Source organism: Achroia grisella, unplaced genomic scaffold (assembly GCF_030625045.1).
Source record: "Achroia grisella isolate CSIRO2021 unplaced genomic scaffold, CSIRO_AGI_Agris_v1 utg780, whole genome shotgun sequence".
NCBI classification, from domain to species: Eukaryota; Metazoa; Arthropoda; class Insecta; order Lepidoptera; family Pyralidae; genus Achroia; species Achroia grisella.
In genome coordinates, this window is record NW_026713020.1 from 4363943 (window position 1) to 4384878 (window position 20936).

At 31.6% G+C, this 20936-nt stretch overlaps 1 protein-coding gene across 1 annotated transcript; it reads left to right on the forward strand.

Annotated features, from left to right (window-relative positions):
* Positions 1 to 4616: 4616 nt before the first annotated feature.
* On the forward strand, positions 4617 to 8975 carry LOC131850973 (toll-like receptor 7). The gene has a single exon (XM_059201392.1). The coding sequence runs from the start codon at positions 4816 to 4818 to the stop codon at positions 8665 to 8667; it is 3852 nt and encodes a 1283-aa protein (XP_059057375.1). The 5' UTR covers positions 4617 to 4815; the 3' UTR covers positions 8668 to 8975.
* Positions 8976 to 20936: the final 11961 nt, after the last annotated feature.

The window sequence follows — 20936 nt, forward strand, 5'->3', positions numbered from 1 at the left end:
ATATTTTTGTGGATTGAAAGTCAATATTTTCCAACGCATTTCTGTGTAAGTATACCTACACATAAAATTGAACAGAATTTATCGGAAGACCTTACTCCTTCTGAAAAGTTGAAGCTATATTAATAACAATAACAAATTATTACCAGAAGCAAGTATTTCAACCATTAGCAATGAAACTTATTGTTATCAGAGGTAATCATCTTGTCTGAATAGACTCGCTTCTAAAATTCGCCGCATTGTCTATTTTATAGCGGAGTCCGATAGCAATGTATTATGGAACTGCCGTAAGCAATCTAGACGAAGGACGCTTTATATGATCCGATTTCTGATAATTAAATTATTTCTTTATATATTTAAAAGCATCTTTCGGATTATGTAAACCGGAAATATTTGATATATATTTCTTATTAATAACGCTAAGTAAAATAAAAATATTCTTAACCGATTATGAAAATTCTTTCACCAATGGTTTTATTTTTAAAAAGTAGTCTAATTATTTTTTATACAGTAATTTCACCCATGTGAAAACATGGTCGTTTGCTAGACAGAAGTTTTTCACAGAAAGAAACGCTCATTTTTTATTGTTGTACAGGAATAAAATGACTAATATCAACATTGAGATTTGTTAATATTAAATATTTTTATGAATTGATGATTGATGGAATTATTATAGATTAAAAATTTTAATTTCTTATTTTAGGTATTAATTAACCGATTTTATCGTTTTATTATGAGCCAATTTCCTCATTTGTAACAGAGTGTCAAAAAATCCCCTTAATATTAAATAGAGTGTGTAGGAGGTTTATTCTTTTATTAAAATGTCGTTCAGGATATTTTTTATCCTAAGTAATCATATTGATTATTATCATTAAGCCTCGGTTAAAGTATAGTGAGGTATAAATCATATATTATTACTTAATTAACTTTTCTTTTATAGAAGAGGCGTTTGTTCAACAGTGGATGTTTTCCGGGTTGAGATGATGATGAACTTTTTTTTATTGTCAAATGGGCGATTTTGCAGACAGAAGTTAGTAATAAGTAATAATAAAACGGTAAGTTCGATAAGTTTAAAGCCGCCTAACAATTTGAATAGTACACGCAATCGGCTCTTGTCGCCGACTCGAATGGGGGTGTATCGGAACGGGCCGCAGGTGCCGATTACAGATCGCACAGCGGATAGAAGTACACGCAACTACATAAACTCTCAAAGAGCAAAGGTGCCAAATGATATCAATTTATTATACTTCTTGTATACCATTTTTTTTTTCACAATAATTGTACACATTATGTAATGGTATATTTACTGTAATTTATGGACTCCTGGTACTTAGATTCTGAGTTTGTAGCATAGTCGATTAGTAATAAGTTACAGGACAAGAGACAAAACATCTGAGTCCTCTCGAAAGACAATGCGTGAGTGGTATCAGAGGTATCGCTTGATAACGTGTTCTCTGTACTGCTGTTCATGTAGAGGCAAAGACTATCGGTTACCACAAGGTGGACTGTCCCCTTTATCGATTCCAATTACTTAAAAAATGAGTATCGAGTGCTCATAAATAACATGATCACAGTAAATTTCCCGTTGTATATAAAAAAGACAATTCGAAATTAAACAAATAAAAGTGGTAAGCATTGCTGGCAGCTTTTTTAGGCTTTATTTGTATTGAAAATAGATATATTCTCCATTTTTTCTCTCTTGTACCTACATTTTAGTAACTATATCGCAATACCAGTAAGAATACATAATTCGAATTTTAGGTTTACTGTTTGTTAATAATACTACTGGAATTGGTAAATAAACGTATACCCAAGAGAAAGTGGTATCCGAATAGCACTGGAATGAATCCACTTTATCGTACGCAGCATTTACTATTACTGTTTACTCTTTCTTATTCCGTGTCACATATTTATACAAAACTCCTGTAATTATATACCTTCAGATATAAATGAATTTGTATTAATATTACATCTTGAGGAATTATATTCATTATGTTTAGGTTTCGTTTAAATTCAGTCCGACTCTAATAATAAACATTTAAACTGCACAAAATACATAATTTTATTTTAAAGTTTACATATGCCATTTCATGCATAAATATTATTCTAACCTCCATGTTCTTAACCTCGGCAAAGTTTCTGATATACGGTAGCAATACGTTAATATCCATACAGATAACAAGTTACCAATACTGGATTCTCTAAGATATATTCCCTACGCAGTTTGATCGCAGATAACAATGGAATAAACTTAACTTGGAGGCACGAAATAATGTGCATTTTAATTACACTTCCTTGCTTTTAAATTATGCACAAAGCCTTGTCGTTATTCAACCATTCTGGATTTTATCCAACCTATTAAGAATTAATAGGTAGGATAAAATTCCGAATGGATGTATTGCCACTGTTAATGTTTAGATATCTAAAAAGACGACATACCTATTATAAACTAACGGTATTCATTATTGAATTACTAAGGGTACACATTATTATTCTTTTTAAATATTATATTATGTTGTTAAAGGTGAGGAACTAAGTGACTTATTTTTCTTATTAATTTAATTTATTTGGTGATTATCAGACATCTTTAATAAGTTGCAGTAATTGTAAAAATGTAACAAAGAAGTCGTCGTAGAAAGTCCTATTCGTAAATGTACCACACATACTTGCATTAACTAGTGGTCGCCATTGAAAATTAAGTTCGACCCTAATAAAAAATACAAAAAGATCTTTAAACTAGCAATAGCAATTAAACAAAAGAGTACATATAGGTATATGTATTAAATAATTTGTAGAGTATGTAATAATATATTTTTATATACATTTAATGAAATTTTCATGATTCATTAAAAAAAAATATTATTCTGGACTTCTTCTCTATATAAACAGTAAGTGTGCAAAGTTTCATACTGCTACGTCCGCGCAATTTTCGTAAAAAGGGGTAAAAAGTTTTTATTTCATGTACAAATATAACGATAATAAAATATCACGCTATTAACATAGTAACAACTATTAATTCTTTAGTTATATTTGTTAAAAATAAGACAACATAAACTGACTTTTTTAACTTTAATTACACGATTTAAGAAATATTGATATTCTATTTTACGAAACTTTCCCTAAAACTATCCAATAAAGCCGAAATTCTTGTCAGAAGAAAATAAAAACGTAGGTAAGTTTAAAAGCGACAGCGATCCGAATAATCCGCCAAGATGATACGAGATCGCGTTAGGAAAATGTCATCGGCAGTCTCGGCACGTTCCATCCAGGCAATGACATCCAACCTCTAGATACAGAGGGAAAAAATACACGAGCAACTTTCACAAAAGTGGGAGAAGTCATTTATCAAGCCACCGCTAAGAACTCTCGACAGCGCGAACTTTTGATACAGGATAGCCTGCCAGCAGACATTAATAACAAGGATATCATAACACTCGAAGTGTTTTTTAGGATGTCCTCAACGTGTTTTATCACTTAAGCTGGAAAACTTTCCTCTTAACGCTATAGAGTTTTTGCTCGCATAGCGTTAACCGAGAACTATATAAGGAAAGTTGTAGTTTTTCTATTGTGCATCGGGGAAACCACTTTGTTGTTCAAGAACGTTCTCTTTAACTACACTTTGTTGTTCAAATCTATATTTCTTTCTATTTAAATTAAAGTTTTTCTCGTTATCATAATTATTTTCTTCTTGTAAACTTTAATTTCTTACTTTAGTTTATTAATGTTTTATGAAGAAAAATATTAAATTGCTTCAAGTTTTTTAATAGCTGTAGTATAATGAGTTTGCATGCTATATCGATCTGTATCAACCACAAATAAAGCCGTGACGTATCTTTATTCCCAACGCTTACTTCCAAAACTTCAGGCGCGTTCTGAACGTAACTAACTTCCAGTTAGTACCGTAAACGACTTTACGTGTCGAACAAGGAAATCAAATTATCAACTCCTACCAACTTCGCACCTCTTCTACTCCGTACGAGATACCAGAATTTGTTTTCGAAAACGTTTGCCACACTCTATTTGAAAATTCTGTACGTTGCTTTAGACAAAAATATGTGGAGGGACGCAAAGGCCAAACAAGCTTTATTGGGTATCTTCACCAAAGTATGTGTGTCGGGAATTCAATAAGTGACAGCAAAAAGAATTAAGGGCGCCCATAACAGTAGAGGGTGCAATACTTGATTGTCACTTTATTATTTTTGGCAATGTAAAAAGTTTAAGTATAATTAACTTTAGTATACTGTAACTACTTATTTTTACAATTACTCAATAATTAATTTTTTTTTTGATGTACATAATAAATGCAGTTACCAGTTACACTTTTTTATTTAGATTAATAAATAGATTTATTAAAATTCTTTGCTGTTTTTAATTATGCTTGTTTTTATTATTTCAATGCAGCATCAGTTTTATTTTTTAATTCTTAGTAGTCCCGGTGGCTCCATTAAGAAAACATTACATAATTGTGCGAGAGCGATCGGCGCGCCAGTGGCGCCGTGCGAGGGATCGTGTAACTATGTGACGGCAAGGGTACGGGGGGAGTACAGTCAGAGGGGCGGCTATGAGCGCACTACTCTCGCTAAACTGTCGAGCCGACTGTTTCGTCAGTCGCACACCAAACATGATGAGGACGGCACGCGAGCGCGTTGCCTCCTATACCGCATGTACGTGCGTCGCGATGTAAATACAAAATAGTGAAATGAATAACAGTTATGAAAAATGTCTACAAGACAATATTGACTTTGTATTGTAATTTCGTGTCTAAATTTTTTTAATTGCCCTTTTGAATTCATCGGTAAAGACAAATGTGTGTAGAAAATGTTTCAATTGCTAACTGTTTTATTAGTGACTTTAGGTGTTAATGCCGCGTATGCTCCAAAGGGTGTGGATAATTGTTATCAGCCGAAAAGTGATGAAAGTGTTACAGTGTGTCGTGTACGGACGCTGGATGCTACTGGATCCTCTTTAGGATATGCTTCTTCAGAAAACACAAAACATTTAAATGTCGAATGTAATCAGGTGCTTCTTTTCGAAAGTTACCTTGAAGCAAACTATTTCCAAAGATTTTCATCGCTCTCAGAACTAACACTTCAGAACTGTAAACTACTTAGAATACCGGGCAACACGTTTGAGGGATTACGTGAACTGAAAAAGTTGTTGATTCGATCGAAAAACAACGATTGGAATAAAAACTTGGAACTCTCACTGGGGACTTTTAACGGATTGCGGGAACTACAAACACTCGATTTAGGAAATAACAATTTAAAAGCAATACCGTCGGATGTATTTTGCCCGTTGGATAATTTGCAAGTGTTAAATTTGACCAATAATAAAATTCGAAGTGTCGATCGTCTCGGATTTGGGAAGAGCTGCGGTTCCGGTTTAAGGAGTTTAGACTTAAGTAATAATGAAATTAAGTCTTTATCTGAAGAGTCTGAGATTACTGGACTAAGAAGACTCCAAGAATTACGATTACAACACAACAATATTACTGATATTTCAGGTGAAACTTTTAATGGGCTTATTTCTTTACGAATATTAAATATTTCCAACAATAATATCCAGTCTATTCCCGAGGGTACGTTTGCAAGCACAAAAGAATTAAGAGAGGTGTATTTAAATAATAATATACTATTTGAGTTAGCCCGAGGCGTTTTCCACCGATTAGAACAGCTGCTTGTCTTAGATTTATCGAATAATCAGCTCTCAAGCGCTCATATTGACGGTGGAACATTTATTGGCCTTATACGCTTAGTCATTCTGAATTTATCCAATAATGCCTTGACGAGAATAGATGGCAAGACATTCAAGGATTTATTCTTCCTTCAGATATTAGATCTTAGGAACAACTCCATCGGTTACATTGAAGAAAATACATTCCTTCCTTTGTACAATTTACATACTTTAAATTTAGCAGAAAATCGTTTACATACAATAGATGAGTTTTTATTTAATGGTTTGTTTGTACTTAGTAAGTTAAATTTAAATAACAACTTGTTAATTAATATAGATGCAAAATCATTTAAGAATTGTTCTGATTTAAAAGAATTAGATTTAAGTTCTAACCAATTAAATGACGTTCCCTCTGCTATTTGGGAATTATCTCTATTAAAAACTCTTGATCTTGGTGAAAATTTAATAACTGATATAAAAAATGGATCTTTTCGTAATTTAGATCAACTAACTGGATTAAGATTAATTGATAACCAAATTGGTAACTTAACTGTTGGTATGTTTTGGGATTTACCGAGCTTACAGGTACTAAATTTGGCAAAAAATAAAATACAATCCATAGAGAGGGGAAGTTTCCAAAGAAATAAACAATTAGAGGCAATAAGATTGGATGGCAATTTTGTATCTGATATTAATGGAGTATTTTCAACACTATTAAGCTTATTATGGCTTAATTTGTCAGAAAATCACTTAGTGTGGTTTGATTATGCTTTTATACCAAGTACCTTAAAATGGCTAGATGTACATGGAAACTTCATTGAAAATTTAGGAAATTATTACAGGCTCCAAGATGAAATTCATATAAAAACTTTAGATGTGAGTCATAACCGAATTATTGAAATATCTCCATTAGCAATCCCAAATAGCGTCGAACTGTTATTCATAAATAATAATAACATAAACAACATCCAAGTAAATACATTTATGGACAAACGCAATCTTACCAGAGTCGATATTTACGCAAATGAGATATCTCATTTAGATATCAACAGCCTCCGGTTGTCCCCGGTTCCTTCGAACAAGTCGCTCCCTGAGTTCTATATCGGAGGAAATCCGTTTATCTGTGATTGCTCGATGGAATGGTTGCCTTTAATAAACAATATGACTGCAATGAGACAACACCCTAGAATTATGGATTTAGAAAATGTTTTGTGTAAAATGACGCTTGCGAGAGGTGTTACACATATTCCACTTAGTAATTTACAATCCACGGATTTTTTGTGTGCATACGAAACACACTGTTTTACTTTATGTCATTGTTGTGATTATTTTGCCTGCGATTGTCAAATGACTTGTCCTAATAATTGTTCTTGTTATCATGACTCAACATGGCATAATAATGTTGTTGATTGCTCGGCCCAACGTGCCAATACTACAGAAATACCAGATAAAATACCCATGGATGCAACTGAGGTTTATTTAGACGGAAACAACTTCAGAGAATTGCAAAATTATGCATTCATTGGTAGAAAAAATATGAGATCGCTGTATGTAAATTCAAGCGAAGTCGAAAATATACAGAATAGAACGTTCGCCGGATTATCCTCTCTCATTATTTTACATCTTGGAAACAATAAACTAAAACATTTAAACGGCCATGAGTTCGAACATCTGACACTGCTTAACGAGCTTTATTTGCAAAATAACTTCATTAGCCATATAGCAAACTCGACATTTTCATCTTTAGATTCATTGAAAATACTAAGATTAGATGGAAATAGATTAATGGACTTTGCCGTGTGGAGTTTGAGTAATAAAAATAACTTAAATGCATTATCATTAGGAAATAACATGTGGTCTTGTAAATGTCGATATTTACAGAGGTTTACAGCATTTATATCTGACAACGTTCCTAAAATTATTGATATGGCAGACATATGGTGTTGGAACATTGACTCGCAGTCGCCACAAAAGAAAGAACTCAATCTTAATGGTACAATATGCAGCGACTATTATGCTGGAGACTCTGTAATAAATAATGCATTTGTCTCAAATTACATGCCTATGGTAACTACTTTCACTGGATTTATTCTGATCATACTAGTCATCCTTGTGACTTTCTTATTTAGAGACACGATTCGTATATGGCTTTATACAAGCTGCGGAATAAGATTGTTTTCATTCACTGGAGCGTACGATGACACTGATAAATTATACGATGCTTATGTGTGCTACAGCCCCAAAGATGATGATTTTGTTATTCAAACATTAGCCGCTGAATTGGAAAATGGAAGTCCTTCTTATCACTTGTGTTTACATTATAGAGATATACCACAGCATAGGGTTGCATATATGCAATGTTCAATACCTCTCTTAGAAGCAGCAGAAGCTTCTAAACGCATAATTATAATACTAACGAGTAATTTTATGGAGACAGAATGGTCCCGATTCGAATTTCGAAAAGCACTACACCAAATCTTGAAGTCTCGAATTTATACTTTAGTTATTATAAAAGAAAACTCAGTATTGCCCAAAGCGGATAGTGATCCGGAATTGAGGCCATATTTAAAAACGTGTGTTAGAATAAAATGGGGCCAGAAGAAATTTTGGAAAAGGTTGCGTTATGCGATGCCGGATAGTAAATTTAAATTAAAATCCACCAGTTACAGGAATAATATAAATACTTACAATAAAAGAGGTAACATGCAGAATGGAACGATGAGATCATTTTCATTTACAGAAAAAATGAGAGGATCGGCTGATGGAGTGAGCTCTAATCCAGAATTTGTGGAGGACCGTCCACAGCAAGCTCATATCATGTCATACGCACCCGAGGGCAGGCCTCCGTCTGATCATATATATTCCTCAATAGATTCCGACTATTCCTCATTAGAACTAGGAGGTAATAACCCAAATAGAAGGCGTGAATTTAGGCACTGGCCTCCTCCACCGCCTCTTATTGACACCCAGTCCTCAGGACAAGCGTTTCTTGTCTAGTCTATGTGTTAACAAACTCATTATTAAAATCATTTAGTCAAAGCTTCATGTGTATATTGTATTAATCGCAACGCGCGCTTTACCAAATAATTAAGATTTTAATCTATTTTTGTAATTTCTCGCCATTACAAAGGGCGGTCATTTCGTATAATATTTGTGTAAATACATTCTATAAGACTGCTGTAGCATATATTATGTGAATTTGTATATAGTGTGTAAATAAATGTCCATATAAGTCACGAGTATACTATTTATATACTTTAATAAAGCCATTGTGATAATTTTGCATATATCCATCTTTTATTTTCAACCATTCAATCTTTATTTTATTTTGGACAAGGGACACAGTTAAAGTATTATTTTTTACAGTGAATGTGTGAAGTATAGGAATATACGAAATTAATAGATTTGTATAACATTATGGCTATTAAGTTATTATACTTATTGTCAATTTTAACACGCATTTTCTACCAACGTCTCCCAAAATCGTGACAGTATTCTGAATTGCTTTGTAATAAGTACTGTCGTATCCAAAGACTTTAAAAGCAGATTAGGGAAAGGGTCTCGGGTACCCAGCTAAATCTGACAAAGCACAGGACAGTACGTGAGAAAAATAAAGCGGTCATACTGTGGTTCATACCATAATCGCAAGAGAGAGATGCCTTCTGAATTTTAAATAACATCTATTTAAGTTATCTAACAAAGAAAACCACTTGAAAATAATAGAGAAATATGTGTGGAGTTATTAAAAAGTTGAGTGCAACAGGATTTATACTGTTTATTTATCATATAATAAGAACATAAAATACATATGCCATCAAAAAAATAGGATTTGATTTTGAAGTGAGCACAGATGCATTTAAAATACTTAAATTGTTTCTCTTCTTATGAATTCATCTTGCCTTTAATAAATATTAGTTTTAAAAAATCCATTACTGTAATTGTGACAATTATGTTAAATTTATATGAAATGCAGAATACCTATATTATGTGGGTATGAATATAACTCTGATTCCATTTGTGGCATTATTACCTTATCTATATATAACAACTGATATGATGATAATATATAAATAAATCAAATAAACAATGTAACAATGTAAATATTCATATGTATTTTTCGTAGTAATCTCTGCACAAAGTTATCTGTGTATCTATTGTTTGTCTATTACCGTCTCGTCTATTTCAGCCGCCAAGTAGCTTACTTACAAACTGTGTTCCAGTTAAAATGTGAGATAAGGTAGTGAAATTACAGAATCCTGGAATGGCAACTTATGAGAGGTGTGATACCTCTCATAAGTTGACATTCTAGAATTCTGTCACTTGCTCGTCACATGGAGATATGCTGTTCATGTATATAGGAGAATGTTACTAGTTACCATCAGCTGTGCCATTACAATTACATAAAATAATGTATAATAGATTTATAGATAAGAGTTTTTTTAATGATGATAATAAAATGGTGCACCCGTCTGCGTCTACAGTTTTCGCTGGCGGGGCACCAGTGGGCGATGATAAGATGAATATGAGATCAGATCAGTTAGCCCATCCTGACAAAATCATCAGGAATTTATCATGGTGATTTTCAGGGGAAATTGCGTGGAGGTCAGCTTGACTCGGTACATTGGCAGCAATGGAGTCAACACCTCAGAATCTCGTTCACCCAAGGAGATAAGTGTTGCTTAATTTATATAATACATCTTTCATTACTTGAAACATGTGGAGCTAAATATATAAAGGATATATGAAAAATTTCATGTGGAAAGGACCGTAGTAATAATGGTTTACTTGTAACCTGACCACATTCAATCGAATAGAAATTACAGTGATAATATCGTTTACCAATTTAACTATAAGGTCAATTCCTAAATTCACATTACTGGTTTCAGTCACATAAACATCTACATTTTGTCTTGTTAGTAAGATATATAAAAATACATAATTGATAAATGTGGTATCTATGTCCAAATTTCATCAAAACGAATTCAGCTGGTACAAGTAAAACAGTATTGAAGCTTCACGTATGTATGAAACGATATCTGTCAGCGGATTTGAGTTTTGAGGAATAAATAATATTTTGTAATATTACTTAATTTGATTGTATCAAATTAATTGTTATATTCACAATTACTTAACCCGAATTGAATGGAAGTAATTTAAAATCATTACGGTTTTTGTATAATATCTTATCAGTATAGTAACTATCTATTACATATCTTGTTGTCGGTACTCAAATATTTTATCAAATTTCTAAGTACTTACTCAAAGAAAATGATAAACATCTTATCTGTGAAAGTGAATTAGACAAATTGTTGTCAGAAATTGTATGAAAATATCAATTAATTCAGTAACATATGTTAGACTGTGAAAACAATACCGGAAACATATGTAAGCAACCGTTAATATATTCTATATATTCACTAAACTAAATTTACTCATGGGCCATGAATTTTCCATACTAATAATATTTATACGAAATTGTCTATCAGTTTGTGTGTTACCGCCAAAATGGATAAATGATTCATATTATTTATAAAACTCATGTTCATTTCGAACTACATAATTTAAAAACCGTACTCTCTACTAATATTATACAAAAGTATGACTTTTTCTCTTTTGTTACCTCTTCACTACAAAACGGCTGAACTGACCGTAATGTAATTTCTCATTATATTAAATTATATCACGAAAACTATATCAGTTTTAAAAAAGTAAACAAACTGATAACACCTCAGTGATACAGAAAACAGGACAAATCTAGGGAGGAAATATAATTAGAAGGTTTGTAATAAGTAAGTATATTGTGATAACAGTACATGTATTTTTTACTCTCTCTATTTCAAAATCCGTTAAAGTAGTAGTTTTAAAGATTTAAGCATATACATAGGGACGGACAGATAGCGATGGTGACTTTGTTTTATACTATGTAGTGATTAACAAACATATTGACATCATAGTAGAGATCGTATCTGAACAAGTAATCTTTCCAAATATTGTATAGTATGGTCTACCATAATAATTTAGCTCTTGTTTTTCTCTGCCAGATGAAACCTTGAGTAATAAGAGACAGATACATATCTAATTAGATATAACAATTGACAATGTCATTCGGAGTAATTTTAGAGTTATGACATAGCGCCATAACATAATATTAACCTCTTTTTTGTTTGCTAGTTCTTATTTAGATGCTTTGTTATATAAGTTGTAGCAAAATTTTTGAAATTATTTCAGAAATGGAGTTACAAGCATTGTTGTAATGATTTGTAGTTGTAACTGTTAAATATATATACATATACATAGTCTAGCAGTAAATACTGTAACAATTAAAAACAATTGTATTTATTATAAGAGTATTTACTTACATATATAAAGACAAAATTATATTATATATCTTGTGAAATTATCACTTATTGACGTGTCGATAGTAATACACTGATGGAAAATGGCAGTCAACTGTATATATGAAATTTTACAACTGTATTTTAAAATAAATTTAAATACTTACATCATGTTACCATGCACAAAAAAAAAATTGGAAATATGTCCAAATAGGTGACACTATGCAAAGTCTATATCTTATTTTATATATTGCTGAAAGCCCACCTTATTGGGAGCGGTAATACACATGAACAGTACTGTATATATGAAATACTACGATAAAATAAAATAAAATACTACATCACGTTACCATGTGAAACTTACGATACCACTCCTGCTTGGAATATGTATAACTAGCCTTAACGAAACACAGCTTACAAAGCATGCTGCTTGGCGACTGATATTAGTTAGCTTGATTACCCATGCAGAGAATATTTTACAGCCCTCTCTAGATTTTTTACTATAGCTAAACTGTTACTATAGTCTATGGACGCCTGAAATACCAGGGTTATCACGTGCGTGTTGCCGACCCTTAAGAAACCTTAATATATTATATATGATATATAAAATTCTCGTGTCACAGTTTTCGTTCTCATACTCCTCCGAAACGGCTTGACCGATTCTCATGAAATTTTGTGAGCGTACTGAGTAGGTCTGAGAATCGGCCAAAATCTATTTTTCATCCCCCTAAATGTTAGGGGTAGTCCACCCCTAAATTTTTATTTTTATTTTAAGGCAAAAAAACGTTTGCCGGGACAGCTAGTATCTATGTATAATTCAATCTAGAGAGACATAATTATAGCAGAGTAAAATACCTATGCCTCTCTGCCAAACAATGAACTGTCAACAACGAATACTAACCTTTACCATAGTCTATAACTTTAATGTCACGACCTTGTTCCACTTAAACATAAGACAAATTACGTTCAGAGGAAATAATAAAAAGGCGTTACTGGTTGTCAAAATATTAGACAGACTTGACACTTTAATCAAATACCTTCGATTATATATTATTACACAAGTTATGTAAAGCCTACATTATGCATATGTCTGATTCAATAATGACATACCGTAGAATGAATTGAGTTTAATAAAGGATCTAGGTAAGTTTGGTTTGAAAGACTTTTATATTGTAACTTACTATTTATTTATTGACTTTAAGTGAATAGAATAATGATGATTTACAATATATACATATATGGCATACTTTTATATTTAGATTCTAAATATAAAATTTGGAAAACCTAACTTTATAGAAATGACAGAATTATAAATTAGCTACCATGAAGTAAATAAGTATTCGTCGTAACTGGAAAGAAAATACCTGTAAGAAAAATATATTTTTCCCATATATAATATACATTTGTCCCATATATAAACAAACCAACCAGTTAATGCCGTACTCCATTACGGGAGATTAGTTGATCTGACAGATATCACCCACTTGACCTACATCTGTATGAGTCGCATCTATTATCCCCAGTCCAGTGACCTCTGTTAACGCAAATGGATAATAATTGAGATGACTCTCGCTGTGTATAAATACTTCTGTGATGAAGATCTTAATTTACGAGAGTACGGTAGGGTATATTGTCTAAATTGGTCTTACAATTAGGTTTTTTTTTAATAATACCGGATAATTCACAGTGTGGCTTCTAATCCCAAATTAAGGAGAGCTTATGCTATGGGTACCACACAGCTAATAGGAATACTTAAATACAATTTATTTGTAAATCCATAAATATAAATAGAAATAATAATACAAATGTTAGTATTGTGGGAAGGAATCGAAACCACGATCATCACATGGAAAGACGGCGTGCTGAACCACTGTATCATCGAGGTCGTAAATTTCAAATAAGGGATCTATTTGTAATAACTGAAATGTTCAATTGCAGTCATATATGGATTATTTTTCAGTCACTGTTGCGAACTGTATAATTATTAATTATTACTTAGCTAATTACTATTATTCTACTATCAAATAGATCATAGAAAATAGCAAATGATTTAATTTTAATTGAAGAATTGTTAATAACACCATGACATGATTAAGGTCTAGATCTTATTATAGATTAATTGTGACCTTATTTGTGTAGGTCCAATTACACACACTAAAGACAACGGTTCGTTTACAATTTTTTATATTATGTATGAGTATAGCTTATTCATAGGAAATATTGTACTTAGTAAAGTAACAATTTCCATATAGTGACAAATAAGAATAGAATGTGTCAACCACGCCTTTCATTATATCATTCAGAATATCATAACAGGAAACTATAGGAACAAAACACAAATAGTGTGAACAACATCGGAGAGATCAGAACACAAGAAAAACTTGAAATGAGGCCAGCAACAAGGTACCTACAGCTATTGGTGGATAAAAGCAAGAGTAGTTTTGAATATAGCACAGAAAAATGATACTTAAGGGGGTCAGAAATCGCTGTTAAAGATAGTACATCCAATGTACCGTATGTATGTAAAAGTAATATAGTCCTATTACTCCTACACTTAACATTATAAAACTAAGGAGTTTGTTTATTTGTTTGAACGCGCTAATCTCAGGAACTACTAGTTGGAATTTAATTATTTTTATGTTGCATAATCCCTTTGTCGTGGAAGACTTTAAACTATATAAAATTACGCTACGACCAATAGGAGCGAAGCTGCAATGAAAAATATTGCTAAAAGTTGGGGAAATAAAACGCAGACTAAGTTGCGCGGGTCAGCTAGTGATGTAATAACCATAAAATAAAATAAAACAGTAACATGTATGCTCATTATTCAATGAAAGCTATTTCATCACATATGATATTAGAGTTACTCGTACTTACCTATTAATATTATAAACGCGAAAAATAGAAGGATAGATGTTTTGTTTTGCTGTTTTAAATATTTTCTTGGTTGTATTATTTATTATCAAATTACGAGTAAAGTTAGAACGAGAATTAAATTTTTACCGAATTACCGTTAAAGAAAGAAGTAAAAACTCTTTTCTAATAGAAAAGAGTTTTTACTTCTTCTTTCTACTTTAATATAGTATAACTAATCACCCGCCCGTGGGTAAGCTATTTACAGAAAACTTAAAAATTGCACAGTTCTTAAGTTTTGAGTCGCTTATTCACCTTAATCAGAAATCAGCCTAACGATGAACTACAGGAAAATCGATGTAGTTGTTTTTGGGATTATCGCTATTATACAGACAGACACAGCAGGAGAATTTGTTTTATGGTAGATACGTATAGCTGTATTTAAAGCCACTAAACTATTTATGACTATATTTTTAGTACTAAATGATACCAACCGGTAATCTAAAATACATTTATCTATGTTTGTTTTAGTTTATTCAGCAATTCTGACACATAAAGACACTTCTACTTTAAAATAACGTGTAATTCTATAAGATATATGAGAGATTGTTAGAAGAAAGTCTTACGTCAAACTGATAAAAAATATTTGTCATTCAACATGACAAGTCATTTCCGTCTAAAATAAGACATCGACACACTACTATATATTCAAAGAGCACAGTAGTAGAAAAAATACTATTGTTTATAATACTAAATACTGGTAGCTATTGTGTTTAAAAATAAAAAAAACATAGGGTCATAAAACACGTGGATGGCTATGACTCATTGTTGATTCGATTTTGACACAAGTTCGAGGTAGGCAGTAAAATTGTCTAAAAGCAAGGTAAAGTAAATTTCACCAACTACCATTCGAGCCCATTGTTCTTTTTTTTGTTGTGTATACAATACAATATCACCGTTTTGAGAATTTTAATCATTGTTTGTAATGAGTCTCTAAACGGATCAAGTGGCTTAATAAGCGTAACGGTTTTACATTATTCTATCACATACATAAAATTCTTAATTAATTTTAGAATATTTAGGTATTTATGAACTTTTATTTTATACGTAGTCTTACCATAAAGGTTAATTACAATTAGGTATAATTCTTTTTTTACATCCTGGAATAGTTACCTGTGTAATCTAGTCAAAAGGTTGAGAGGTTCTGCATCACAACTCCTGCTTGTTTTCTGCCAATATATATATATATATAAATTATAAGTATAAATACACCAATTAAATAAATTTACACTAACAAAGCCACTTGATGTGTTGAAAATCAAATATCTCTATAACAATAATAATTGAGTTTAATTTCACTTCACCAAATATTATGATCTTCACAGAGAATCATATTTCACGCTGGAAATTTAGAGGTAAAACCATTTCAGTGAACTTGGATTATACGGTAATGTGAGTTTCAAGATAAATTAAATAGACTGTAACATGATAATAATGTAATATTAATTCAAATGTTATTTTAGTTTTCAGCGAAGGAATAAAACATGAAATCAAAAATATCATATTTTTGATTTCATGTTTTATTCCTATCTATCCTATCATATTAACTATGTGGCCTATCTGGTGGTAAATGGTTATAATAGCCTATGCATGTCTGAAACACCAGTAGTGTCACGTGTATTGCCGATCCTTAACAAATCTTAATATACCCTTAATATACTCTTAATTCTTGAAAAACCCTATACTGCAGTCTCTAGAAAAAACCTCAGGAGATAATTCATTCCATAACCTAAGTGTACATAGAAGGAAGCTTTCTCTTAAACTACACTGACCGAGATCACTTAGGTAACAGCGTGTGGGGATAAATTCCCTGTCGATGCCGAACGGTGCCATGGTAAAAGGTAGCCGTAGGCATCATGTTGTACAATTCTTCAGAACGTCAATAATATCTCTATTGATGTAGGTCTCTTACAGATACTAATGTTGAGCTAAGTGTTACATTGGTTCAGAATGTAGTTTGAGACGAAAACAGCTAACAAGAAATCGAAGTATTTTTATATGAGATTGCATCTCTTTATAAAATATATTGTATTAATACATATTATAAACACAATATAAATGAATCAGTTACTATAATTTAAACATTTACGAGTGTGTCGAAAAAAGTAGGTATTATAGTATAAAATTAGTAAAAGTCAGTTTGTTTAAAAATATATTAATATCTATAATCTCAATAAATTGAAGTAGAGAACAATATCTAAATTAATAATGATGTCAATAATGAACTCATAAGTGTCTAAATTAATTCTGATACTCAGGTCTCGCCACTTATGTTATGATGTCATGTGTCTAACAAATCTTTTCTAGGACTCTCAGAATATAATATTAATAATAAATAATCCTGGACCATTAAAACATATAGATACAATGAATTTTACATAGATTTTTTTTTGTAAATCTATACATAATATTCATAGAAAACATGCAGACTGATCCAAACAATCATACCCATGAATACAAATGTTTGCACTGTGCGAGGAATTGAACCCGCGACCATCGAAAGTAAAGCGAGGTGCTAAATCGGTAGAAAACTGAGGTCATATTCAAAACAATCAAAGCGATCGCATTTTTTTTCTGTTTAACTGTGTCGTAAATTACTCGATTTTACAATATTTTTCAAAGCTGCACTACAATGAAAATATGAAAAATATTGTAAAATGCAATGGTCATAATAATTTTATATATACTATAATCTTCCTCAATATAATATTCCTGGCACTAGAGCGCTCATCCAATCAAGCGAACTCTGCGGTTTATATATTAGTCCAGACAGATAAGGATTTAAAATACAACAATCTGATATATTTACGAATATGTGCACATAGCGTTATAATAAAATTGAACGTAGATTTTATTTCCTAAGAGCATTATCGTCAGAGCATTAGATGAGTATTCTATTATCTAGCTTCAATGTCATCGTATTCAATAGGCATTCTAGATTTCGTATCAAATTCATAAGACTATTTTTATAAGAGGATCAAATAAGATATAGTTATACTTGTCATTATAGTTATATTGTTTGAGCTAATCTTTCTTTACACTGATCTTTACCTATTTCTTAATGTATCATTTAATAGGAATCCTATTGATCATTTATTTATCTATTCACAGCTTCGACTATATATATATAACTAGGAATGTGGAGACGAGATAAAAATTCCAAAAACATTGTACGTCAAATTACGTATTTAACTAACTCTGGAGTGATGGAATTACCTAAATATACAACCTTATTTATAATCAAAGTACCTCTACCCACTCATCTAATAAAGATGAAAACATCATTAAACACAGGAGTATTCATTTTGTTGAAGTAATTATAAATCTTTAATAAAGAAATAAAGCTATTTATTTTTATGTATTTATAACAAGTTGATGGCTCACCTGATGTAAAGTGTTAACTTGCCTATACGATAAACATATGTACGTACATGAACAACGTTAAGGACATATCAAGTCACGCACATGGTATTGACTCATGATTTGCCATTCAGGAGGACTAAGATGTTACGCTTCGCATCCTGTAATTTCACTGTCTTAACTCACCTTTCAAATTAAACACAATTTACAAGCAAGTTGCTTGCTTAACATCTATGAACTAGAAGTAGATGAGTACATATATAACATCTATAACACTGAGACACCCACGCAAACGCCTTTTTTATTAAGTCTACTACGGTAGAATTGTATTAAAAAAGGGCAGAATAGAGCACTATGAATTTGGTATTCATTTTATATTCTTGGAATCGTAATAGCAGTATAAATATGACTAACAAAACAGATCATTTGACGAAGTCTCTCAATTTCCCTGATAATATCTTTACGTGTTACCTATGTATTGTAATGATTATACTATCATATTATATCATAAGTGTTAAATCCGTTATTATTACAGTAAGGAAAACATTTTATTATTTTAACACATAAAATAAGGGATACAATGTATCCCCACATTTTAGGTAGAGGCACATGAGTCATGAGTGAATGGAAGTAAAAAAATAACAAATGAATCGTCGCTGCACGCGTAAAATATGTAGAATAAGACAACGATATCATGCAACTCGGTCTTTCTGATGCTGATATGGACAGATAGATTTTGAATTTGAACACACAATTTAACACCTGAAAATTAATAATAGTTTTAACAATTATAATTTTCATTTTTGTTATATTTCACTAGCCGCCATCTTGAAACATACATTTAGTATTTAGAATGTAGAAGAACTCTATCACTAATACAATTGTTTTGGAGAAAAGAAATTGATGACGCTTACTCTATAATCTGAAACACTATTTTGTGCATTTAGCCTACTTTCTTAATTTTACATAACAATTTCACTTATCATTAGCAATAATTGGTACAATATTATGTCATAATTTAACCAACCCTGTAGAAGTAGCATCGTAATTGTATTTAAAGACAACATACAATGTTGTCTTTACACTCGCGAATAAAACAACATTAATTGATAACGAAATTCTCATTGCAAGGAATTTCGGAATGGGCAATTAACTAGTGCCATCGTGTGTTAAATCAGGAATCTGTATTATTTCACGCTGTTGTATAATTTGTAACCAAAATTGCTTTAGGATTCAAGATATGTCGTCTGCTACCATTAAATCCATTCAGTATGAGGTATTCTGGAAATTGTTTGAATGGATGAGTCTAATGGGTATTGTCATTATCTACCTGTTCTATGCATAATGTGTAAAGACTATTTATTATATGTTGTCCTAGTTGTTTAATTGTTGACAGATCATGTTTCATTGAGATCTTTGTAATGGCGCCAGTTATAGCAGACTGAAGTTAAGACTAATCTCATAATGTACTAGAGACATCCAGTTACCGGAGGTAGTCTGCAACTACCTGCCGAGGTTTTCTCGAGAGACAACAGCATTTCTCAAGAATGGAATTGTTTCTGGCAGCTTGTCTACCATATTTTTATAAACTTTGTATTTTTGATATTTGTTTTTTATATGTCATTCTTGGCATGTTGTTATTATTCTTCTCTGTGAGCCCTTTTGGTGAATATTCACGTTTATATATACTATATTCTGATTTTTAATAAAACAATAATTTTGTTCCCGCTCCAGTCACAGGAATATTAAAGATTTTTCAGAGTAGACACCTAGAGACTATCTACTGTTTACTATCAGGTGTGCCGTATGCTTGTTTGCCACCATAGTAATATAAAAATAATATAGACTGTACAAAGCAAATCTAACGTAAGCCTAAGTGTCTATCTCTGTCTCGCCTATTTCAGTCGCTAAGCAGGTTACTTTATAAGCTTTGTTTCAGCTGAAGCTTGAGATATGGCAGTGAAATTATAAGGTATTGAGGCATAACATCTTCCAGAATGCTAACATACGTAGAGTACTTTAGATGTTACATGATAATATGTGCTCGTGATGATGTTTAAATATATATGGTAACATATATACTTAATTTGATACATAAGGTAAATCTATAGTTTGTTTGCTTATCCAAATGCATATAAAAATGTATTTTATCATACAAATATATGTTTATATACTTGGCTATAGCATTGGATATAGCTAGTAGGCTCATAAAATCATAAAGCACGAATTACAATGAGTACTACATCATCAAAAGATTACGCAAGTAACATTGCAACCTCATGATCTACTGTCGAACACACGATGCTCAATAACTTCATTTTCGCTTACGAAATTGCCATCTGATTTATCGCGTCTCCTTTCATTAGTGGATGCTAACGGTTTTAATAACCTCTCTAATTACACAATGGACCAACACTTCATTAAATTGTCACTCATGCTCGTGACGCTTTTCGTAATAAATTCGGTCGGGTTCTTACGCAAAAGGGACTTTCGAATTTAGTTATAATTATTAGTTTTCATACATTTAGTCTTAATATATTGTGACTGGCCAGTTGTAGCTGTTATTCTTTTATGTTGTTTATATTTTATTTCTATTTTTTTTATATCTCACTTTGATTATCGTAGTCTAATGTTACTCTTATAGCCTTAGGCGGCAAC

What these genes read in the sequence shown, in the direction of transcription:
- LOC131850973 (XM_059201392.1), top strand. Translation starts at nt 4,816, where the DNA reads ATGTTTCAATTGCTAACTGTTTTATTAGTGACTTTAGGTGTTAATGCC.